A 25,827-nucleotide genomic window follows, 5' to 3' on the forward strand; every position below is an offset into this window, starting at 1 on the left:
AAGTGAATTAGAGACTTCTCAGTCTACTGCCGTACCAACCAGTCTTCTATACTGCTTTGAAAATATAAGATGGGATTAAAAAGCTTTATTAAACTCTACACTGACATCGAGGGCTTCACGAGTGTTCAGCAAAGGTGACTCTGGAGTCTGAGGATATGTTAATACCATCTGCATGGCTCCTATGCCCCTGTCATTCGGTCCCTGAAACAGCTGTGATACAAACCAATCTGAATTCCTTGTGGCTCTGTTGAAAGAAAAGTCTCTTCTCTAACCCTACACACACAGAGACACATCCTATTTAAATAGTAATATGTCCACTTTGAAAATAATTTATGACAATCTTACAAAGAAAAAGAGTGCCCTGGGAATTCTGTATCTTGAAAAGGGTACATTAATAGTGCTGTAAAATTTGGTGGGAGAAATCACATTATGTTAATGAATGTTTCTCATAAAATAATAGAATAAAGATGTCCTCCTTATAATAGAAGTACAAGTTATGACATAGATTACCTCCATTTTCCTATTTCCCTTTAATCACACTACCTGGGAAGATGAAAGAGTAGAGAGAATGAGCTTGAACTTGAAAGAGATAAGATGTATATCTGAGTAATTGACCTGATCCATTCATTGTCATTATTCTTTTTGCATTTGCTTTAGGTTAGAGTTTGGTGAAAATCAAACAATATAAGCTCTAAGTTTTTAAGTTTTTGAGACTGAAACTTAAGGCTTATAATTATTTCCTCTCAGTAAAGTGTGGATTCCTATATCCTACAGAAAAGCACTGCCAAAAATAAAGAACAAGGCTGATTGGCTTTTGCTCTTCCCTAAAAAAACAATAATGTGAAAAGTTGACCATGAAGACATTGGCCACACGTCTGTTTAAACACCTTTGACTTGCTTCACTCGTTCAAGCTTAAACACTAAAACAGAGGAAGGTGCTGACAGACTTTCTCTTGGACTTTCTGAACCCAGACCCCTGATCCAGCTTGGTTAGCTATTTTGAGTGGATATAAATGGAGATTTTGACTAATCCTTTTCATACCCTTCCTCCAGAAGTCAAAGAGCAGCTGTACTTCTAAAAATTAATCTAAAACTTAAGTTTCCAGTGCAGCTTTCCCTTGACCTTTAAGGCCGCCTGTAAACTGCCCACACAGACAGGCCCCGTCTTGTACTCCCCACCACACAGAACAGTCAGGCCCGCCCAGCTCACCTGCGGCTGTCCAGAGCCCTTTCTATCAACTTCAGTTACTAAACTGTAGTTACCCTGCCCCCCCAAAAAGAACTCCTACTGCTTTAAAGAGTTCAGATACAGATAAGAAAATAATACCATACTCTATACTCAAGTAGTGTCTTTAATTACTCCACACAGGGCAACTTTGTGAAGGTGCCAAGGGAAGTAGTTCCCATTTAACAGTTAGGAAAACTGAGGCCCAGAGAGGTTAAAACGGTTAGCCCACCGTCACACAGCTAGTCGGCAATGTGGACCTGTCCTCTGACTTCAGAGGGTAGTGTTCTTTCCACTGTGTGGTGCCCTGCTGGCCTGGTTCAAAGGTTTTACTCAGCTTGTTTAAAGGGATGCTGGCAGAGTCTTGCACAGTGTACGTACCGATTTATTGATGTACTGAGGAGGTTCTGGGTCTTAAGGGTCTGGCAGTTGTGTGTCAGCTGCTTCTGGCATTTCCAGATGTCCCCAGCTCTGATGCTCTGGTCTGGACAAGGATGACTCATTCCACGTGACTCCAGGAGATTCAGTCCAGTCAGGCCTTCAGAGAGCCTGAAGGGGATGGAGTCTTTTTTGTTCAACCAGTGATAGCAACAGCATTTACTTCACTTTGCATTTATTTTACATATTGACTCTATGACAGGCATGCTAATGGGTGTCTTACGTTATTGAGCTTACACAAACCTCAAAACAATCTATGAGGTAGGTACTACAATTTGTCTCATTTTACTAATAAGAAAGCCAAAGCTTAGAGAGTGTTGGGTGACCTTGATCGGGAAGGAGGATCAGAGACAGGAACCAAGGCAACTTGCCTCCACACCCCAGATTTTCAAAGCCTGCATTGCACAGCCCAGAGAAGTTCAAGCCCTCTAGATCCACCTATAACCCTCCCAAGACTCTAAGGCAGGGGTCCCCAAACTACGGCCCGCGGGCCACATGCGGCCCCCTGAGGCCATTTATCCAGCCCCCACCGCACTTCCGGAAGGGGCACCTCTTTCATTGGTGGTCAGTGAGAGGAGCATAGTTCCCATTGAAATACTGGTCAGTTCGTTGATTTAAATTTACTTGTTCTTTATTTTAAATATTGTATTTGTTCCCGTTTTGTTTTTTTACTTTAAAATAAGATATGTGCAGTGTGCAAAGGGATTTGTTCATAGTTTTTTTATAGTCCGGCCCTCCAGTGGTCTGAGGGACAGTGAACTGGCCCCCTGTGTAAAAAGTTTGGGGACCCCTGCTCTAAGGCATGACAGAGACGCTGTCTTCCAGAGCGGAGCTGGCCCCTGCTGGCTCAGCGCCCACCGCCACTGCCAGGACAGGAAGGAGCTGCCATTTTAGCACTGTAAAGCCACCATGTTGTGTCTCAGGTGATTTATCAAAGGGTGTAAATGCGGCCAAAGAGCACATTCCTCGGTCACTGGGAACCTGACCAAAGGCCCCATGACCCTGACTCTGGGGTCAAGAACAAAACTTTTTAAAGTCTGGAATTAAGGAAGAAAGACTAAAGAAAGGGGAAACAAAACTACTGATCTGAGATCAGAAGCAGCTATTTAAGACCCATGTCTCCTGTACTCACAGATGTTTTGAAAGTCCATTGTAATGGAGCTTCCTCCAGCCTTTGAAAACAACCCCTGGTAGACTGGCCTTCATTGCTGACCAGCCCAAGAGGCTCCAGGTCCGTGTGTCTGTGGGAGGGGCCTCAGAGCTGCCAGGCCTCTTCACCCAGATAGTAGCCTCACCTCTGGGAGTAGGGCTCTCTGGGGTGTTTTTTGTTTTGTTTTTTGGCAGGAAGGCTGATTTAAAGAAGGCTCATTAAATGAGTTGTTCAGAGGACAGCAAGGCCTGGAGGCTGGTAGCTTCTGACCTCAGCCTACCCCTAGCATTCAAAGTGCTGAGTTTCCAGGTTGACGGGAGGCCTCACAAGCAGCTGTGCAGCCTCTGGCTAGTGGTCACAAAGCTCCCGGCCTTAAGAATTTCCTATTATGTTTCTCATTCAACCAAATCTGTTTATTTTGAAAGTGCCCTTCCTGTGTTTCCTGTTTTGTTTTCTATACTGCTAGGCCAGAAAGCCTCAGGAGGAGGAGGCTCAGTGTCTGAGACAGAAGGATCTGTCCTGTGTGGGGCTGCAGTCGCAGGTAACCCGCGGGCTCACATTCAGCATCAGGCTCCGGGTGGGAAGCAGACACAGCCGGAGAGCTCAGCAAAGCGCTCATGAAGCGATCTAATGACGCACAGGAAGGCAGTGAGCTTCCTCCACAGCGCTGGCCCTCCGCCTTAGGCACAGATGGAACAACAGGCATATTTTGAGCTCCCCTGGAATTATTTAGTGCCTTGACAGAAAGTCCTCTCAAAGGATTTACACTGCCCCAATCAGTCAGGATCTTAGCAGTTCAGACTTTTATTTCAGTTCAGATCAGCCATCATTTCCGAGTCCAACCCAGCAGTAATGAGCAGAGATGATGTAACCACAGGCAAACCTGAAGAGCACTTGGACTTCTCAGATGGAAAGTATACTTGACTCCTGTTACCAGCTCACGTTCAGGTCATAACTGTTTCTAAAGCAGTGAGTCTTTGCCCTGCCTGCACGTAGGAGTCACCTGCTACGCCTTATGAAGAAACAACGTCTCGAACCGAAGGCCAGTATAAGTGATTGGTCCAGGGTCCCCAGGAGATTTGCCTCAGCATCCAGGGCTAGACCCACAGCTCTACGTCTGGTTCGATTGCAGACCTAGCGGGATCTCCTCATTCCGGGTCCACGCACTGCCATCTGAACCTCTGTAGGGTGACCTGCACGGCTCAGGGAAGTTGAGGAAGGGGTGGAATGGGGCGCCTCCCTTTCTGCCTTAGAACTGAGACCCGCGGGATTGAAGGACGCAGCGAGGAGGAGGCCGCCAGAGGGTGCTCTTCTTCCCTCCTGTCCCTAACTGCGTTACCGCTCTGCCTATGCTCTGATCTGGGGAGAGGATGGAAAAGACCTAGAAAACCCTCCCTGCTAGCAAGGTGAACTCCCACCCCCACCCCAGCACTTCCCTTCGGAAAATACAAAAATAACTCCCACGCACAAGCACCAGAGGGGTGGCCCGTGCGCATGAATGTCTCGGGAATAGTCTGGCAAAAGCAGCTATTTGCACAGATTATTATTACTACGAATAATGACTTCCCTGCTGAAGTCCAACGCCTGTGTTAGAACGGTTGCTCGTGTGCTGGAAGCTGCCCTCTGAATGACTCTACCCACACATTAATATGATGGTTAATCTCCCAAACGGCAGAATAGTATTAGCAGGTCCCTGAGAGATTCACTTCTCAAAACCTCAGATTTAGAAGGCAAATCTCAGGTGCCAGCTACGCGGTCGGGCCCCTCCACCAGCATAAGGCGGAAGAATTAGCAGAGTCTTAATTACTCGGGTCTATGGACCTCAAGGTTGAGCCAGAATGAAAGGAGTCTATTGCTCTGGTAGAACCCCCCACATTTTTCAAGCAATTTCTCCAGTTCATTTGTTTTAAGCACCTTTGAATTCCTCTGACATAATCACCCTACCCATTGTCAACACAGAGCGATTGTTTAAGTGACTCAATCAGATCATGCCATGGGCGACTATTTCCATTTATTATGATTTATTGCCTGTTTAGCACCAATGTTCCAGACACATTCAACAGAAGAGGAAGCTTCAAAAATGATTTTTTCTTTCTGCTCTGGAGGCCGACAGAATAAAAACAACCTGCTTAGAGCACAGGAAAGATTATTCTCGCTGATGAGGATCAGTCACTAAGGACATTTGGAGAAGGAGGCGTAATTTCCCAGATGAAAAAGAACAAGACTTCCTCGTCACCATTGATCCTACTATTGACCTACAGCACTGGTTACACTGATTAAAGAGAGAGGGCATTCTGGTCTTTGACAAGCCCAGGAAGAGATTTGTAATGGATAAACCAAAGTCACACAATCCCACCAATGGCAGGACTCTGGTGTCAGTCTTGGGTCCCCAGCATTGGCCCTTGCTGGCACCATTAGGCACTGAGTAAATGATTATTTAATCAAGTAATTCAAGTGTGAGGGACCAAACCACTTATTTTGCTCATCATTAACCACATCTACAGTTTAGGGAGTGGAAGTTTTTGTAACTTAGCTTTCTAGCAAAGAACCATCAGCATTTCAACTCTTCCTGCACACTGCTGCCAGAAGTGAAACACTGAGCTGATCATCTAGGGACGGTGTTAACTGGATAAAGAGGCTCCTTGTTCTTTATAACAGCTAATCAACTAAACTTTTTGCTAGTTTGTTTGTTTGTTTGTTTGTTTAAGTCCTATAATATATGAATATTAACAATTAGAAATATTTGTAAAAATTGAAAAGCGCTATCTGCTAACATCATTGAGACAGATCCTCTCTCTCCAGTCATACCTCAGATAGATAGACAAGGGAGAGTGACTGTCCTGTTGTCCTGAGTGAAATTCTGAATGGGTACATGGTCTTAACTTTGCCAGTAATGAGATCTACTTAGTTAAAATGTCCACTAACTTAAGTAACCAACTGTCTCTCTTTAGGATTTAAAAACAAAACTCAGCCCGTGGAGCACAGTGTCTTAATTCAATGCCTGCAGAGCTGTTTCTTCTTTACTCACCCTCAGCAAACTGCCCTCTGCAGTTCACAAGATGATCTCACAGGTTAAATTGTGAGTCTTAGAGCAGCTTCTCAAACTGGGAAGCTTGTTAACATGCTAATTTTGATTCTGCGCTGGGGCATGGTTCTTGGATGACACTTGGAGTAGCTAGGCTTTACCAATTCACATAAAATTTTTCCAACAAATTCTACATAGTGTGCAATAACCTTAATTTTTTTCATTTAGCAATACAGTGATATAATAAAATCTAAGCGTTTTATGACATCAAGTGATGTCACATATTGATAAAGACTGATACATATACATTTATTTCAAATATATCACATCTTTCCACATTTCTTTTTTTTTTTGTGACAGACACAGATAGGGACAGACAGACAGAAGGGAGAGAGATGAGAAGCATCAATTCTTTGTTGCAGCTCCTTAGTTGTTTATTGATTGCTTTCTCATATGTGCCTTGAACGGGGGGGGGGGGGGGGTGCTACAGCAGACTGAGTTACCCCTTGCTCAATCCAGCAATCTTGGGGTTTCGAACCTGGGTCCTCCACGTCCCAGTCTCACACTCTATCCACTGTGCCACCGACTGGTCAAGCTCTCCACATTTCTCTAAATTATTAAGCTTGGCTGCAGTTCCACTTTCAAGAAAGGAGAATGTATGACCTACTCATTCTTCATTCAACTGATATTTATTGAACACTTACTATGTGCCCAGCACTGTTAGAGACAGAAGTTGCAACAGTGAGCAAGACAGATCACAACCCCTGTCTAATAGAATTTATATTCTAAGAAGAGAGATACAAATAAATAGCAGTAAATGTTATGAAAGAAGCAGAGGAGCTGAAATAGAAAACACCACTTTGGACAAGCCAGTGAGAGAGGCCTCTGAGGAGATGACACTGGAGCTGAAGGATCTAATCGTATGTGAAGTGACAAGGGGCCAAGTGTTAAGGCTACAAATGTGCGCAGGCCCTGGAGCCTGTTCCTGCTTCTTCAGCAAGTATGTGCTGAGCCGAAGGGGGCGTGCTCACACATCTGGCCCTCAGATCTGAGTCCCCATCATTGCCAACAATTCACCGGGCCCTCTATGCTCAGCTGCCAGTATCCATTCCCCACACCGGCCTTTGGCCCCCTGCCTGTGGCAGCCCCTTCCCTAGGCTGTTGCACGAGCTCTTGGCGAGCTGCTGACGCTTTAGGGTTTCCCTACATCTCACACTTGTAAATATCAAGGCCCTGACCAACCGTCGTCCCCAGTGACGGCCAGATCATTTCATGTCCTTCTTCTCAGTTCAATTTCATTTCTGAAGAAGTGACTCCCATGAAATGCCTTATCCTTTTCTGCGATGAGCTTAAACCTGCATGAAATCAGCCATTAGGTATAAGTGATAATGCTACCGAAATAGATACCCATTGGTTTGTTTTTAGGAAGGTGCAAGCCTTTGTTTGCAGAAATAAAAATTCATAGGCAGGCTTTATGCAAATCCAGCCAAAACTCTCCTTTTTAAAGTAAGGCAAACTCACTGCCTCCCCCCACCCCCGCCGCCGTCCCTCATTGCCCCCCCCCCCTTGCCCGCCCCGACCCCTCTGTCTCAGTCAGCTGGTCTCCTCCAAGTTTGGAGCTCCTGTCATTCCCTGACTTCCTCTCCACTCTCTCCCTCCACACACACCTTGGGAACTACAGCATGAGCTCGCTTGAGGGCTCGGATGGTTTCAAACAGTATTATTATTTGTTCTTTATTATCAAAGCAGGGGAGATGCAGGAGGCTGTCACGATCCCAGGGTGAGAAGTGAAGTTCTTGGGCATCACCAGCTGTCTGATGGGGAAAGGGGATGCAGGAACCAGGACTCTGTGACAGGAGCTCGGGCACAGCAGCCGCAGCCCCACGTTCAGAGGGAGCCCTGGGGGGCCAGCTGGGCAGGACAGCCGGGCTGCTGTCTGCCCAAGCCTCGTGTGGGCCGCAGCCCCTGCTCGCCTGTGTGACAGTCAGGTGTCAGGTGGCAACCTACCGGACCTATAACTGTTCACCTTCCGTAGGGCTAGAGCTCCGCTCGCAGCATCTTCTGCAGGATGTGCGGGAAAGAAGGGATAAACCCTTATCTCTCCTTTTTGCTCCTCATGGAGCAAAAAACTTTAAGTCAAAGTTACATAAAGGCTAAAAAGTGTGGAAAGGGACAATCCCTGGACAGGCCGGTTAACCTCTATAAGCCTCAGTTTCCTCACTTGCATAAAGAAGATAATAACAGTATCTATCTCATAAGTTTGTTGTGAAATTGGAACGACAGAATGTATGCACAACATTTAGCATAAATAATGACTGTTCAGTGAATGTTAGCTGTTTCTACTATTATTGTTCACATATGCTTACTATGTGTGAAAAACAATGGTAGATTTTTGTTAACTTTTGCAAGAGTTTGGATAATTTTAATTTTCATAACAGATGTCTGAGGTAGATATATCACTTAGGCTCAGAGAAGTCAAAGAATTTGCCTAAAGCTATTCAACAGAAAAGCTAAGATTTAAACTTATACCACCTCAACTCAGGGTTTCAGTTGTCTTGTCCATCTCTGTCACACCCTCCACATGTCCCACAGATGAACAAACTCTCCATCGCACCAGCTGTCACTCTGCACCTCATATCATACTTAACCACTGCAGTCTATTGGAGTCCCCCCACGTACCCTGTACATCAGTGGTAGTCCACCTGGTCCCTACCGCCCCTAGTGGGTGCTCCAGCTGTCATGTGGGTGGGGGTGGAGCAACCAAAGTATAAAGAAAAAGATAGATTTAACTATAGTAAGTTGTTTTATAAAGATTTATTCTGCCAAACAGCGAAAATCCGACATAAAGTACTTGGTAAGTAATTGTTATTATATGCTTTAACTTGCTGTAACTCTACTTTATAAATTTTATAAAGTTAAGTTACTTCCCTACTTTATAAATCACCATTACTGTGGAACCGGTGGGCGGTTAGAAAATGTTACTACTAACAGAGATACAACAGTGGGCGGTAGGTATGAAAGGTTGACTACCCCTGCTGTACATAGTACAGACATTGGACGAATGAGTATGTGAATGTATGAATGCAAGGAAGTCAGAATTCTGTGGCTAATTCTGGAAAATAATGGGAAGCTTAGTCTGGGTGTAGAAAAGTGAGAGATTGAGTTTTTTCTTTTTTCAAGGTAGGCAAAGAGCTGCACATGTTTCAAAGCAGAAAAGAAACAGAGAGGCAACCACTTGAAAGAAAGGCTATTTGGAGAAATGTGGAATGAGGATGCTGCTAATACAAGATGATCATCAGTCTCATTTTAACTTAAAGACCATTTTCTCAGGGAAGCCGCTCTGAACCCTGAAAAGAGATGAACCGTTTATCAAACGCTCCGTAGTGGCCCCCACTGCTGTTTTATGATACGCCACAGGTGAAGTCGCCTGTTCAGTATTCACCACATCTAACATGCGCCAGGAGGGCAAGGACGTCACCTTGTTCACGCTGGATTCCCAGCAGTTGTTAACACCGTGTCAGGCACAGAGTGGATGGTCAACAAATATTAACTAACCATGAGAAGAATAGCATTTCTCTGCCTAAGAATGATCATGCTTCTGCTTGCTAATACCAGTAAGATAAAAAGAAATTTTATTTCTTGATAAAAGAATCTAAAACATGATACTCGATTGAAGCAACACACACTTAATAAGCTTTAGTTCAGGTGTCATTTCTTTGTCAAGGTCAGTGAAGAGACCCACCTGTTAGATAAGGAGTAGGGTCACCCTTATTACTCTCCGGCTGTAAAATGTCCCGTTGTCTTTAGGGTGAAGATCTCACTCCTCAGTTGGCACCGACGTTCTGCCCGACCTGCTTTCCCAGCCTGCTCTTCCATCATTTCCCCAGCAGCCCTCGCCTTCCCACAGCAACCCACCAACCACCTGCTCATCCCACTTTCTGGAATATTATTCTCTACTGTCTGCATGCAGTGAACTCTTGTTCTCCCTTTAGACTCAAACTAAAACATTCCCTAAGTCCCCAACACAGAACAGCCTGCTCCTTTCTCTGCCCACCCCACAGCACTCTAGCCTCTAACAGTCTAGAAACCTGAAATCGTACACCATTAAGCTCCTTAGAGGCACTAATGGTTTCTCATTCATCTTTACATCTCCATTGCCTAGCCTGTATCTACATGAAGGTCAGTGCATTTCCAATAAGTAAATATAAAAGAAAACCTTGCATCCCCCGCGACTGTTCTCTTCCCCTCACACCCCATATTCATCCATCAGCAGGTCCAGCCTAGACTGTCTCAAAATATACCCTGAATCCAGCGCCTCCTCACCACCTCCCTAGACCAGGCGCCGGGACCTCTTCCCTGGGCTCCACGGTAACCTCCTGGCTGGTTTCTTCATTCCCACTGCAGCCATCCTGCTCGCAGCAGCCATGCGGGCCGTTTAACATATCGCCCTCTGCTGGAGACCATCCAGTGCCTCCTCCACACTAAGGATATAATTCAAACTCCTCTGACCTCCCGTTTCCCTGTCTACCTCCCAATCCTACTGACTGCTTCTCCAACATGCCAAGCTTTCTCTTCGCTCCTGTTCCATTTTTGCCACATTTGAGTCCCTGCTCAGTGTCAGCTCCTCAGCGAGGCCTTCCCTGACCATCTTACCTGAAACAGCTGCACTTCGATCTGTCTCCTTACCTGGCCTTACTTGTCGGCATTGTGCTGATCCCTGTCAGACTTGGTATTATTACTATTTCGTTGTTGCTTTTCTGTCTCTTTCACTATAATAGTAAGGTTCATGAAGAAAGGAATATTGCTTTCTTCATAGGTGTATTTTCAGTAAACAGACCTTTGTAACACAAGCAGTAGGTGCTCAATAAATATTTGTTGAATGAATAAAAACTTTTCTTTAGTCATCTACCCAAGATGGCAGAAGGCGAGGTCTGGTGCTTGATGGATGAGGCCATTACCTGGGCCACCAGGCACCCACCGTGGCCATCCGGGGTCAGAGGTGGTAGTCATGCACTAGGAAGGCATGGACATTTCTGGCAGTTTCTACAGAAACAAGTTAAAATACCTGGCCTTTCTCTGAAAGCACATGAACACCACCCAGCGCTGCGACCCCACCACCTGAGGCTGCGGTCACACTGTTTGTGCACAGCGGAGCACGTGGCCCACCAGACCAAGCGAGGCCAGGCGGCCCTCTGACAAGACAAAGCAGGTAGTGGGTCCTGCTGCCCTCAAGGTTGTGTGTCCACAGCCTCAGTAGAAGTTCGTCTACCTGGAGTGCCTGGCTCACGAGGTTGGCTAGAAGTACCAGGAGGTGACAGCCACCCTGAAGGGGAAGAGGAAAGAGAAGGCCAGGATTCATTACTCAAAGGAAGAACAGCTCACAAGGCCACAAAAACAAGCCAGAAAGACATGGAAAAGAGTAACCAAAACACAGAGATTCTCAAGACCCAGGACTCCTGGCGTCTGTCGGCAGTACAGACTGTTTATTCCTCGGCCCTGACTCGGCCTGCTCTCCCTCCGGGGCCACCCTGGTGTGGGGAGCCAGGGTCAGCCATTCAGGTGCCCCGGGCAGCGAGGCCTCGGAAGGCTGCATACACGCATAGGGTCTTAATCGCTGCTCCTAAGACAGGCCTTTCTTTAGAAAGTTACTTTAAATCTCTCTAAGAGCTGTGCAGGCATAATTCGTCCATGTCTTACTTGTTCATGGAGAGATTCAGAAAATCAGTAACAGGAACAACTTGTTACTCCAGTTTCAGTATTTGCAAGAGTGAGCTAGAAAACTAATTGGAGAGGACCCTGCTTCCCACATGGTCATATACATCGCTTGTTGGCTGTTAGAAGGTGGGGAAACACTAGTGGGCAGTCTGAGCCTGGTGTGGCTCACAGGCGTTGATGGATGTTCATCGGCTGGGGGACCTGCGGCCAGGGGGCAGGCATTGCCCGGGCTGCTCCCTGTGTTTTGTTATCAGAAGTAAATTATATTTAAAAGAAGGAAAGAAGGATGAATAGAGGATCTGACTACTGGGCCCCAGTATAAAAAGAGAAATGAATAAGAGAACAATATTTTGAAAAATAAAATTGGATACAGAAAAAAAATGTTGTCTGAGGATAACCTTGATAAAAGATGCTAACAACCACATTGCGTGGCCGCAGGCACAAAAGCTCTGCTTCCACTAACTTATTTGCTCTTAAACGGCCAGGTTGTTAAAAAAACAAAACAAGACTTTTCCCCTGGGGACATATTGAGGAACTAGGGTTGCACATCTCTGTGGGGCCTGGGTCTAGAGTGAATTAATCATAGGCCTGCATCTTGCCCGGGGATGGCTTCCAGAGGCTGACGAAGGGATCGTGAAGATCTTGTTCGGGTACCAGAGGGCACAGATCCAGCCGGAGCCCAGGAGTCTCCTGAGTAGTTCATTTCCACTTCTTGCATCTTTGGTCAGAGGTGGCTATTATCAGTTTCATCATTCCTCCCATGAAATAGGTAACTTATGATTGATTATTTCTGCGGCCACTGAAGACAGCTGCATTTCTGTGATGAAGAACACAATTCTCGAAAAGCTTTGAGATTAAAGATGCCTTCTAAAGATTAAAGTAAAACTTCTTTAATTCAGATTCTGCTAACTCTGTGAACTCAGAATTCATTATCAGTTTCATTGGGCTGAGATTCACCCTAGTCCAGTGGTAAGGGAGAAAAGGAGGTTACTAAGCCAATTCATGGTGGAAACACTATTTTCAAAAGGTGGAACCAACTTAAAAAGCCTTCTTCATACCAGGCTTTAAAACAGTTTATCGGCATTATTAACTTTTTAACATCTTGAAAATTTGAGGTTTAATTTATATACCTAAAATTTACCCTTTTTAGTGTACAATTCAACCAGTTTTGAAAAACACCTACAGTTAGCATAATCAAGACACCGACCAGTTCCATAATCCCCCCAATTCTCTCACCCCCCGTGGTGGTCAGGTCTCTTTCTACAACCCCTGGAAACCGCTAATCAGTTTTCTATCCCTTAGTTTTGGCTATTTGAGACTGTCATTCTGGGAACTATACAGTGTGTAACTTCTTGAACATTACTTCTCCTACTCAGCATTGTGCATCTGCGGCTCACACGTTACTGGGTGTACACGTAGCTCGTCCCATTTCACAGCAGAGTACTATCCGTTGTACCATAGTGTGCTTACCATTCACCAGTTAAACATTGCAGTTGTTTTCCGTTTCTAGTGAATAAGATTAAGCCACTATAAAAATTCGCATTCAGGTTTTGTGTGAACATAAGTTTTAATTTTACTTGTGTAGGTTTCAGAGTGGGATTGCTGAGCTGTACAGAACTAAATGTTTAACTTTTTAAACAATTGCCAAACTGTTTTTCTGAAGTGGCTGTTTGACTTTTCATTCCCAACAAAAACATGTGAGAATGCCAGCTGCTCCACATCCTTGCCCATTTTTTCATGTTATTGTTGTTCATTTTAGCCACATCGTAGCTATGTAGCAGTGGTATTTCCTAGTTTTCATTTGCATATTGCTACTAATGATGTTGAGCATCTTCAATGTGTTTATTTGCGATTCATGTATCATCTTTGGTGAAGAGACACTCCAAATCTTTGGTCCATTTTAAAAATTAAGTTCAAACTATTCATTGAATGGCTGATGTGTATATAGATATTCGTATATATTATTTCATTTGATGATCACAAACTCTGGGAGGGAAGCAAGGCAGATATTATTCCCAATTCTCGATCTCAATATCCCTGAGGAATTGAGGCTGGAAATGGTTAAGTAACTTGCCCAAGTTCACCCAAGCGGCAGTACGAGAGAGAGAAGCCAGGCTCGCCCCTGACACACTTCCATCTACAGGATGCTGACTTACTTTTCCCGAAGACAAATGGGGCTGCTCTCTGCTCATTAGGACTGTGGGTTGTCAGCTGAGGTCCCAGGTGACCCAGCTAGCACAGGCAAAGTTGTGGAAAGGTGAAGTGTGTCCTTCTGTCTGTCCTACACACATTTCCATAGCCCTCCTATAGTGAATCTTACTGGGCTTTGTATCCCTTCTCTGGAGTCTAACTTCCAACTAGTAGTACTAAGGAAAACACTATTAGACAAATCTTCCCCAACTTTCTCCTCTTCCCAGCACGAGTGGGGATGTGTGCGTTTGAATGAGGGCTTTTAGAGACAGCACTTCTTCATGCAGAAGTTTTCAAACAGTTCAGGTAGAGATTTCAGGATCCTAAGAAATGGCCTCAAGAGCCACTGCAGGTGAGAGTGAAGCTTTAGACAACCCCCCAACCAAAGCAGTTCCATTTGGATCTGTTTTACATATTGGGCTTTCATGTAAGATTTGATTTGAAAAGAAGAATGTGTTGCTCTCCAAAACATGCTTGAAATAAACCAGCATATGTCTCATCTACCCTATGAGGCAGATATTTTACTAATTGAAGCTGATCCTTGGCATTCCCACATTCCCAGATCAATCTGGATTATGAAGACTGAAAAATAGAGCTGAATCTCCGGGCTGGTAGCCCAGTTAGTTAGAGTGGCATCATGACACACCAAGGTTGCAGGTTCAATCTCTGGTCAGTGCACATACAAAAAAACCCCAATGAATGCATAAATAAGCAGAACCACAATCAACATCTCTCTCTCTCTCACTCTGTTTCCTTTGTTCTCTCTCTAAAATCAATGTTTTAAAACAAGAATTAAAAAAAAGAAAGAAAAAGAAGCCCTGGCTGGTTGGTTCAGCTGTAGAGCATCGCCCAGTGTGTGGATGTCCCAGGTTCAGTTCTGGTCAGGGCACACAGGAGAAGTGACCATCTGCTTCTCCTCCCTGCCTCTCCTCCTTCTCTCTCTCTCTTTTCCTCCTGAAGTCATGGCTTGATTGGTTCTAGTGCATTGTCCGCAGGCACTGAGGATGGCTCCATGGAGCCTCTTTCTCTGGTGCTAAAACCAGCTTGGCTGCGAGCATGGCCCCAGATGGGCAGATCATTGGCCCCAGATTGGGGTTGCTGGGTGGATCCCACTCAGGGCACATGCAGGAGTCTGGCTATCTCCTCTCCTCTCATTTGGAAAAGAAGAAATAATAATAATGATAATAATAATAATAATAATAATAATAAATGAAAAAAAGAAAAACAGAGCTGTGTTTCCTCCTCTGTTCTCCATGGCCCTCCTCTGATGAGCCATATCAGGTTACTGATGTCCCGTTAGCCTTTGGAGCACAGGAAGGGTTTGACTGGTATCGTCAAACCTTGTTCATTTTCATGTTTACTCAGATTCACCGTCCTGCTGTGGGAAAGGTTAGAAAGCACAGAACCGAACAGTGTTTTGGGCGTGGGCTCTAGAGTCACGTAGCCAGCTGTTCTGATTCTAACTCAGTGGTCCTGGCAAATTGTTTGATTTATCTCCGCCTCAGCTGTGAAATGGGGGTAATAGCACCACACTTCTCAGAACCGTCCTGGGGGTTAAAAGATAATGGATATGATACAGATGGCACAGTTCCTGGTACACAAGAAGCACTCACCCAGTGGCAGCTGTACTCACAGCCCTGTCTAGCCCTGAGAGCTGCCCTTTCAGCCATGGAGATATGGCTACCGCAGGTTTACTGCTGCACCTCATTTTGCTTTCGCAATGAGTATAACTGTGAAGCATCACTAAGCAAATTTGGAAAGTTATTAATGTTTATAACCCCCAGTTTACATCTTTCTGGTAATAAAAGTGAAACAAATACATACTTAAAGGCCATTAACAATGCCTCCAGACTAGTAACAATGTTTCAGAAAGAGCAGAAGCAAAGTAAAATAATTTGTTCTGAAAGTTTTAAGTGCACATTTTTCTTATTTGTATTTTGCTACAAAAAGCAATCACCTTCGGGATGGCTGAACAGATCCAGATAAGCCATTATGGTCCGAGCACGTCCTTAAAAGGTCTTTCCTTTGAACACCAAATGACTTCACATTACTGTCTTTTGATCTACTCTAATTATTTTTACATTTCCACACAATATTCTAAATTAGAAGAAAATGTATTTCAGCGCAACCACATCAGTACTCTCTAACACAGCCAACTGTAGGTTGCAATGGGAAAGGTTTATGTAAAAAGAAGTAGCACTTACCAAATCCAGGAGCCTCTTTGCAGAATTTTGAGCAGTAAAAGCATTTATGTCTCAAACTGACTCAGTGTTTCTAACATCTAATATGAATGTTTTCAATTCAATCAGGTTCAAGGTGTGACATTCTTGAGGGATATTTTTAAAGTTCACAATATTATCCCCCCTCTTAAGAAATCTAATTTCATCACTCTCTGGTTCCAGCTCATCCTTCCAGCATTTTCACAAATCAACACCCTAACTATGGCAACTGTACTTCTGTGTCCAAGGTTCAAACACAAATGGCATTTCAGGATTTCCCATTTGGGATAAGGATGGATCTGCTTCTGACAATCACTTTAGACAAAGGTTTTTGTCATGTTGCCCCAGAAGAGATGAGCCCATTTCTCAATCAAAATAGTGACTAGCAAATAGGGACAGTGCTTCTGCTGAACTTGTATAACATCATCCCCTTCAGAAAGTCATTCCACAGCCCTGTTCCATCACCTACCAGCTATGCAGTCTTGAACAAGTTACCTAAACTCTTTATGCCTTAGTTTCCTCATCCGTAAAATGTGCAAGTTTTCATGGTAGTAAATTCATTTCAAAGGCTTAGAAGGGTGCGTGATACCCAGTAATTACCTCAATCAGTGTTAGCTGTTGCCATTATTATTATAACCAATGGTGATAATATTACTACCTTCCTAAATGCCCTTATCCAAAGGCAGCCATTACACCCCTAATACCAGCACTGTACTGAGAGAAAGAAAGTGGCATGGGAGCCTTTAGGCAGGGTTTGGGAGATCAATCAGCCCAAAGCTGGAAGCCCAAAGGCTATGAGCTGAGGTGTGAGGCAGGAGACAGGTTCCCTGAGACAGTCCCTGGCTCCCTTCTAAGAAGCCTTCTTTACCCGTTAGCACCAGATAAAATTAGCTTTTCCTTGATTTGAGCTACATTTTTCTTTTCTGTACAAATTTTTGCTGGATATAAGAGCCAGCAGAAAAAAAACCAATAACGCACGTTGGCAATTAGTTTATTTCTAGTGGGTCACCTTGCTGGTCCTGTCACTTGGGTTATATTTCATAAAATAAATAAGATGTAGTAGATGAGGTAATTTGTTTTGGTTTGTTTTGTTTTTAATCTCAGGCATATGAACTAAAAGACCACATTTTGTTTTTCAATATTCTGGGTTCTTACAAGATAATTTAAGAACTCGTACAGCTTTTAACTCAATGATAATGGTGTGTGTGTGTGTGTAATTTGTGTACATATATACTAAAAAGACATAATTATATATTAATCAGTCTGTGTTCTAGGAGACATCCAAGGTGGCTAGAGCTGACAACAGGAAGGGGACAAGACTTGCCCTAACTTAGGATAGGTGCTCACTTCTCCCCCAGTAGAGTTCGAAATATTTCGAGTCTCTCTTACCCGTGGTTCATCTGAACCTTCGCTGGCAGGTGATTGATTCCCCAGGGATGGCACTCCTTTAAGCAAAGTCATTACATCACTGTGGCTGATGAGATGAACAAGGGAAAGAACAACTGTGAAAAGTCCGGGGACCTGACCTCATGTTCTTGGCTGGAGAGCTTCTCTGTGTCCCTGTCCATCCAAGGGAGCACGGACGAATGCCAAGAACCCTTCCCCAAGTCTTTTCTGTTTCTGGCATCCTCTTCCTGTATTCTTCCCTCCAAACTAATTTATTTCCTCTCCCATTTCAAATATGTGTTGTCATTTCACCGACATTTTCTCTCTAAAAACTGATAAAAGTCACAACACAAACCTGTTTGGGACAGCATATTCTTTAAATGAAGAACTTTTTTTTTTTTTTTTTTTCTGAAGCTGGAAACGGGGAGAGACAGTCAGACAGACTCCCGCATGCGCCCGACCGGGATCCACCCGGCACGCCCACTAGGGGGCGACACTCTGCCCACCAGGGGGCGATGCTCTGCCCCTCCCGGGCCTCGCTCTGTTGCGACCGGAGCCACTCTAGCGCCTGGGGCAGAGGCCAAGGAGCCATCCCCAGCACCCGGGCCATTTTTGCTCCAATGGAGCCTCGCTGCGGGAGGGGAAGAGAGAGATAGAGAAGAAGGAGAGGGGGAGGGGTGGAGAAGCAGATGGGCGCTTCTCCTGTGTGCCCTGGCCGGGAATCGAACCCGGGACTTCTGCACGCCAGGCCGATGCTCTACCACTGAGCCAAGTATTCCCTCAAGCAGGCAGTTGGTTTCAGGTTTGTCATTTCTATTTGTGGAGTGGATTTAATTGTTCATCAAATATTCATAGAGCACTTATTCTTGTGTCAAACAATATGCTAAATGGCAAGCCCGCTGTGAGAAACAAGACCAGTGTGGTTAGTGCCTCATGCAGCTCACACTCTAGTAATTGAGGCTGATGTTAATCATATAAGCAGGCATATTTATAATTACAAATTATAAGTACTATGAGGAAACAGGTATCTACTGTGGTTTGGGTTCCCTGGGGTGATATTTAAGAGTCCTAAAGAATGAAAAGGAATGTCCTTTATGAATAGTTGGGGGAGAGCGTTCCGAACAGAGGAGTCAGCAATGATTCCCAGAATAGAGAGAGAATGAGCTTGGTGCCTTGGAGGACGGGAACCAAGGACAGTGTGAGTGGACGTGATATGGAGAATCATGGAGGTAGGCAAGAGTAGAAGTAGAGTGGGTACTGCAGTTGCCCGTGTGAGAAACAGTAGCATGGCAGGCCCACCCAGTACGGTGACTGAGTTAGTCGTCCTGGACTCTGAGCTCAGGGCAGAGGACGTGCGGTTCACAGGATACTACACTTAACTTCTCCTCTGACCAACACTGAAATTCGTTTTTGAAATTTTCATCTTTAAGAATATCTTCAAGGGTTTATGAAAGATGTCTCTCCACACTGTGGCCTTCTTTTATTCTTTTTTTATTTAGAAGTTAAAGTCAATGGGGTGACTTTGGTTTATAAGAACACAGGTTTCAGGTGTACATCTCCGTAGCATGTAAACCATTGTTCATCGCGGTGTGTGCCCGTTATGCAGTCAGACTACTCTCCATCACCACACACTTGGCCCCTGTACTCCTCTCCCCACCGGCCCCTCCTTTGGGAACCACTTCACTTTTGTCTACGTCCATGAGTCTCAGTTTTCTATCTCACCTATGTGTGAAATCATATAGTTCTTAGTTTTTTCTAATTTACTTATTTGGCTTAGCATAAAATTCTCAATATCCGTCCATGTTGTTACAAATAGCACTATTTCATCATTTCTTATGGCTGAGTAGTATTCTATTGTATAAATATACCACATCTTCTTTATCCAGTCCTCTATTGAGGAAGATATTGTTTCCAGGTCTTGGCCACCATGAGTAATGCTTCAATGAACATGGGGGTGCATATGTCTCTGAGTACAAATGTTTTCAAGTTTCTCAGGTAGATACATAGTGGAGGGATTGCTGGGTCATATGGTAACTCTATTCGTAATATTTTGAGGAACCTCCCTACTGACTTCCATAATGGCTATACCAATTTACTTCCCACCAGCAATAAATGAAGGATCCTTTTCTCCACAGCCTCTCCAGCACTTGTTATTACCTGTCTTGTTGATAACAGTCAATCTGTCAGGTGTAAGGTGGTATCTCATTGTAGTATTGATTTGCATTTCTCCAGTAGCTAGTGACAATGAGCATCTTTTCATATGTCTATTTGTTTGTATGTCTTCATGAGAGAAGTGTCTGTTCAGGTCCTCTCCCCTTTTTTAACTGGATCGTTTGTTTGTTGTTGAGCTTTGGAGTTCCTTATATATTTTGGGTATTAACCCTTTGTCAGAGCTGTTGTTTGTGAATATCATATCCCATTTGGTTTGTGGCCTTTTCTTAAGTGTGATGAACCAGCCCACGCTGGTTCCAGTCTTCCCGGATTACCCTGTACCTCAAACTAGGGTGGTAAAAGTGAAGGTGAATAGAAGTAGACAGAGTTCACGTATATTTGAAGATAAGACTTTAGAGGCCCTGGCTAGTTGGCTCAGTGGTAAAGTGTTGGCCCAACATGTGGATGTCCCGGTTTCAATTTTAGGTGAGGGCACAAAGAAGCAACCATCTGCTTTTCCACCTTTCGCCCCCCTTCCCTCTCTCTCCCTCTCTTCTCTTCCTGCAGCCATGGCTCAATTAGTTCAAGCTCATCAGCCCCTGGCACTGAGGTTAGCTCTGTGGAGCCTCTGCCGCAGGTACTAAAAATAGCTCTGTTGCAAGCATGGCCACAGATGGGCAAAGCATGGGCCCCAGACCGGGAATGCCAGGTGGATTCCAGTCAAGGCACATGCAGGAATCTGTCTCTCTATGTCCCCTCCTCTCACTTGGAAAAAGAAGAGAAAAAAAAAAGACTTCATATTTGAAGATAATATGACTTGCAGATGGAATGTATGTGAGATGAGGGAGAAAAAGGAGCTGAGGATGACTCCAAGTGATGATTGTGCTATTCACCAGCATGAGGAAATAAGGAAAGAGAGCAAAATAGGCTTGGGAAGAGAAGATTTCCATTTAGGACTTGTTAAAGGGAAGATGCTAATGTCCCGGAGTGGAGAGATCAAATAGACAGACAGACAGACGCAGCAGCGCTGGACTGGTAGCACAGAGCCCAGCAGGAACAGTTAGGACTCCTGCTAACTGTTATGTAAATGCTACCTGAATAGATGACAACACCTAGGAGAGACTCTGAGGAAAGAAAGTGACCTAAGACCTAGCCCTGAGAAGTGCCAACAGGAGAGGCCAGGTAAAAGAGGAGGAACATCCGGAGTAACTTGAGAGGGAACTGCCAGAGTAGGTGGCCAGCTGTGTGACAGCTGGTGAGATAAAGCACTGAGATGAAGACAGAGCCATGTCTTCTGGATGTAACGACAGAAAGGTCATTGGTGACCTCGACTAGAACAGTTTCACTCAGGTGCAGGTATAGGTAGAGGTAGACAGTATGGGAAAAAAATAGCTTCTTTCTTTCTGATTTCAACTATTGGGCCTGGGGACCTTGTTTGGACAAAAGAGCTGCAGAAACCCCAGCAGGCTCATGCGGCTGACCTCACATTTCCGGGATGTATTTGGTATTTTTAATTCTTGTTAGAATATCTCAGACAGGAAGGGTGCGCGGAGCTCATCCTCCCGGGCAGTGACTTCATAAATGAACATGATCACACACACATTAGCCAGTGGTCAGGTTCAAGAAAAATCAGAAAGGGAGGGAGGGAAAGGGAAGGAGAGAGAGGGGCAAAGAAAGGAAAATAAGGTTTGAAGAAATGAGAACTAAATGTGATTGACTCTTCTGGTTGTGTGTCAAGATCTCATGAAAACTGGAGTCTGGAATGTTAGAGAAGGCCTCTTCCTGACCACTACAGTGCATGTCACCTGGATGAGGCAGGTGACGGGGCAGGTGGGGAAGGGGCTCCCTGCTGCCAGCTCGGGGGGCTTCGGAGCTTTGCAGGCTCAGCCGGCTCGGCCTGGTGCCGATGCTGCGTGTCTAGTATTGAACTGGAGAATTCTTGTCCCCCAAAACTGAAAACTATTAAACCACATATACAAACATCCCTCTTTTAAATCATTTTATTTTGTGATCTGGTTCATTTTAATTTCTGACTAATATTCTTAATTAGTAGTAGCTCAGAACACTTTTGCTTTTAGTTTATGCCATTAAACATTTAATCTGTAAACAAACACTTGAGAAATTTTTATAAGGGATTCTTTTAAATTTTTGTATTTTGAATAATTTCACCTTCTAGTTTACTGTTGTAAGTTGTTCAGAAACAAATGCTAAGTATTCTGTTCACTGCTGGTATTTAGGTCCTGTCAGTCATCAGTGGCCACTGGCTTGTCATGTCCATTTCATATGCTTTGATCCTATTTGCAAGGATGCAGTATCATAGGAAAATGTCCTCAATAGGTAACAAGAATAAAAAAAACCCAAGGTTTTAATCCTGGCTGACCCATTTTGTAAGCTTGGTCAAATGACTTGACCTCCCTCTGCTTCAATTCTTCCTTCAGTAAATGGTGTGAATAATCTCAACCTCCCTGTACCTCAGAAGTAATTTGGGGCCAGCTAATTGACTCTACCGTATATGATGGAATGGTGGGGAAAGAGCTAATAGCATCTGAAATAGCATTACCATGGTCCACCCTAGAGATCACCATCACCCAACTACCCTCTTATTAGCCTTTTGAACACCACCTTTAACTTTTCCAGGCAATATCTTCCTATATTAGTGGAATTGCCACCAGCTGTCATGTTAGTTCGATTTTTAAATTCTAACCTGGCCAGAAGCAGAACACACTCCAATTTTCATAGAAAACATTTGCATTTGAGGATTTCAAAATAGTCTTGAAGGTAACCAAGGATACCTGAGGTAGGCCAAAACTATACCAGCGAACCACAGCATATGGGAATGGCTGACTTACTGCACTAATTCAAAACCTCACCTGCATGTATGCTGGTTAATGTGGTCCATTTTATGTGTAGGGAGGACTGGGGCACAGAAGGAAAATATGACTCAACTATGTGTAGAACCTTGATATAATTCTCTCATTGCAAGGTGCTTTTCCCTTTGAAAGTGCATGTCTCACCTCTATGAGGTAGACCTTTCATCCACATCTTATAAAGGGAGAAGTAGGTTGGTCCAAAACCACATCAGTGGTGAATGCCAGAGGCAGGATGATTCTAGCTCTTCTGATGCTTTTCTAGGGCTTTTTACTCACTATGCAAACATAGTAATTGATATCAGTCTATAGAAAGCAAGATGAGAACGTCATGCTCTAAATACTTCAATCAAATTTCACATCAAAGGAGCAATTTTTTTTACAACTGATTTGATATTTTACAGGTGGCCAGAATTAGTGAAACTGTCCTGCCTTCTTCTTCTCCTTCTCTCTTTATAAATCCGCATCAAAGGTACCAGATAAGAATTCTCAACTTTCAAACAAAGTAGACCCTTGATATTCACAGACCGAGTATGCATAAGGGCCCCTGACAGCCCCAACACATAATGTTTGTTACAGAGGCAGGAATTTGAGTCACATGCACTGAAGCTGGTGTGTGGGGTGGGATCTCTGAGCTGGTGGGGTGCCTGGCCTGCCACGCGGCATTCAGGGATCGTGGCGTCTTTGTTTCCCCACTCATGACCATATACCAATCTATGGAGAAAAATTTCTTTAGAATGACATTCCAAAATTTGAGGGTTTTCAAAGGTCTTGGGACCTATTCCTTACAAATATTGAGGACTCACTGTATTGAATTTTCCTGCTTTAATTTTGTTTTAGTGGCCAGAAACTCAAGAGTAATGTTAGTGCTCATAGTAGTGACTAACTCATCTCAGATTCCTAATACATCTGTTCTCCCTCTACTTGGCTTCTGACCAGTGGTTGCATTCTTTTAAGCCATTTCTCATTTTTATCGTTCTATTTTGTATGTGTTTTGTTGTTGCAAATTATCTCAGATCCTTTCTTAAAGTATATCTTACATCCCAAATTAATGTTCAACAGGTTTCCTAGAAAGAATCATTTATATTAGTGCCAGGACTTCTGTAATGTTAGAACTACTAAAAAGAATAAAGGACAGTGATTTCCAAAAGACCATAATGAATGTTTTTAGATGACTATCTTCAAATTCTAAGACAGGGGTCCCCAAACTATGGCCCAGGGGCCACATGCGGCCCCCTGAGGCCATTTATCCGCCCTGCTGCACTTCTGGAAGGGGGCACCTCTTTCATTGGTGGTCAGTGAGAGGAGCATAGTTCCCATTGAAATACTGGTCAGTTTGTTGATTTAAATTTACTTGTTCTTTATTTTAAATATTGTATTTGTTCCCGTTTTGTTTTTTTACTTTAAAATAAGATATGTGCAGTGTGCATAGGGATTTGTTCATAGATTTTCATCTGAAGGACAGTGAACTGGGCCCCTGTGTAAAAAGTTTGGGGATCCCTATTCTAAGACTATCTTATGGTAGCTAACAGTTATGCTTTGAGTGACACCTAATGGTCGAAAAAAGTCACTCTTTTAAGTTTTTCCAGAGAACTCAGACCAGTGTTTCTCCAAGCTTGGTTCTTGGACCATGTTCTGAATCATCTACATGCTACTAAAAATGCACAGGAATTCCTGGGCCCTGTCCTACTGGAGGCTCTAGGGCTGGCCACCGAGGAGTCCGTATTTTTCACAACTTCCCCAGGTTATTCAGATGTATGCTCGAGTCTGAGAACCACTGATTCAAGGGCCACCAAGTCAGGCAAACAGGGCTGTCAGTACGATGACACCCAGAAGTTAGAAGCGGCCAAGGCGAAGGGATGGATAAGGCCCGGGCTTGCAGGGACCTCCCTGATCCATCGCTGAGGGCAGGGCCTGGGGTAATGAGCGCGGCGGGGCAGAAACCCCCGGGGGGAGGGAGCGCTGCCCTCTTGGCAGTGGGGTAGGGGCGGCGGTGGCCTGGGACCTTGGAAGCAGTGGCTCCCGGCTACCTGCTCCTGTCCCGGACGTGGAGCGGTGGCGGGTCGCGGAGGGCTCGCGGCGCGCTGCTAACGCCTGTGCTTCCCGCCCCGCAGACGACCCCGGCGCCTGGAGCGGTCCCGCTGCCGCCGCCTCAGGTCTGCAGGAAGTAGGCGCCCCCCTGGAAGACGCCCTCTCGCCATTCTCGCCACCGCACCCAGCCCCGCCCTCCGCCCCTGCCCCCCCGAGCAGCGCAGACCCGAGCTGGGACAGCAAGAGGGAACACGACGTTCGGAAACCAAAGGAGCTCTCGGCCGGCGGCCAGAAGAAGCAGCGCCTCGGGGAGCAGAGGGAGCGCTCGGCGAGCCCGCGGCTGGAGGAGGCGCCCGGCGGCCAGGGGCGGCCCGAGGCCGGCGGGCCCCCGTCGGAGGCCCGGGCGGACGAGACGCGGGCCGGCGGGAAGGAGGCGCCCCGCGCCGCCACGGGCCCCGAGCTCGGCCGCCGCGCAAGCCCCGGGGCGGCGCCGGGGTCCGCGGGCCGGGGCGGCGGCGCGCGGGAGGCCGAGAGCCGGGCGGGCGCGCGCGCGGGGCCCCGGCAGGGAGCGCGGCCCCCGGGGGCCGTCCCAGCGCGCAGGGCCGCCGTGGCGCCCGGGCCCTGGAGGGTGCCCGGCTCCGACAAGCTGCCCGGCGTCCTCAAGCCCGGCGCCTCGGCAGCGGGCAGATGAGCCGCGCGGCCCCGGCCCGCCTTCCCGCCTCGACGCCCGCAGGCCGTTCTTCCTCGGTCCCGTCTCACGGCGTTTTTATTTATTTTCACTGTCCCACGCTCAGATCCGCGAGGCACCGAGGCCTGGGAGCGTCGGCGTGAGGTCCCGGTGCCCACCGAGCACGGGCGGCCGGCGGCCACGCGCAGCCCTAAACTGACCCCGAAGCCCCAGGCTCCGCCGTGGGGGCTTTGGCAGCTATGGAAGAACCAAAATAACGTGAAGATCATCACGGAGAGACAGTGCAGTGTAGCTTTAGTTTAAAAAAGAGAGAGAGAAAATTCCCCCCACTGCATGAAGGATCTGGATGTCATCCAAACTTTCTATCAAGAAACTGGACAAGTTAACAGCAATCATAAACTGGAATATCGCCTTAAAAATCAAACTGCACGGAGCAAGCTGAAACTGAGACAAGATTATATCTTTTAATTGATCTAAAGAGTTGTAAATAAATTGTTCTTGACATATCTAGACAGGGGTTTAAAGGTTTCTTTGAAACAAATACTCAGAACTGTTCACCCACGACATGTTTCCATGGCTCACCCGTGGCGTCCATCACTGGTATTAGCAGCGAAGTTCCCTGCGGAGCGCAGGATGACTTAGAAATCTAGTTAATTCATTGGTATGATGCCATTTTTACTGCCATTTCTGTGATCAAATCATATTTCTGTACATTTTCAGTGGTAGAGGAAAAAAAGGTTTT

General features: G+C 45.5%; 1 protein-coding gene across 3 annotated transcripts in view; it reads left to right on the forward strand.

The window, feature by feature from the left end:
- MAGI2 (membrane associated guanylate kinase, WW and PDZ domain containing 2) overlaps positions 1-25,234 on the forward strand; it is a 1,730,241-nt gene extending 1,705,007 nt beyond the window's left edge. For all 3 annotated transcript variants that reach the window (XM_066240549.1, XM_066240550.1, XM_066240551.1), the window contains one exon: positions 24,481-25,234. In XM_066240549.1, the coding sequence (XP_066096646.1) occupies positions 24,481-25,088 (608 nt within the window). In that variant the 3' untranslated portion in view covers positions 25,089-25,234. The remainder of the gene's footprint in view (positions 1-24,480) is intronic.
- Positions 25,235-25,827: the final 593 nt, after the last annotated feature.

The sequence above is a fragment of the Saccopteryx bilineata genome, chromosome 7 (assembly GCF_036850765.1).
Source record: "Saccopteryx bilineata isolate mSacBil1 chromosome 7, mSacBil1_pri_phased_curated, whole genome shotgun sequence".
Taxonomy (NCBI): Eukaryota; Metazoa; Chordata; class Mammalia; order Chiroptera; family Emballonuridae; genus Saccopteryx; species Saccopteryx bilineata.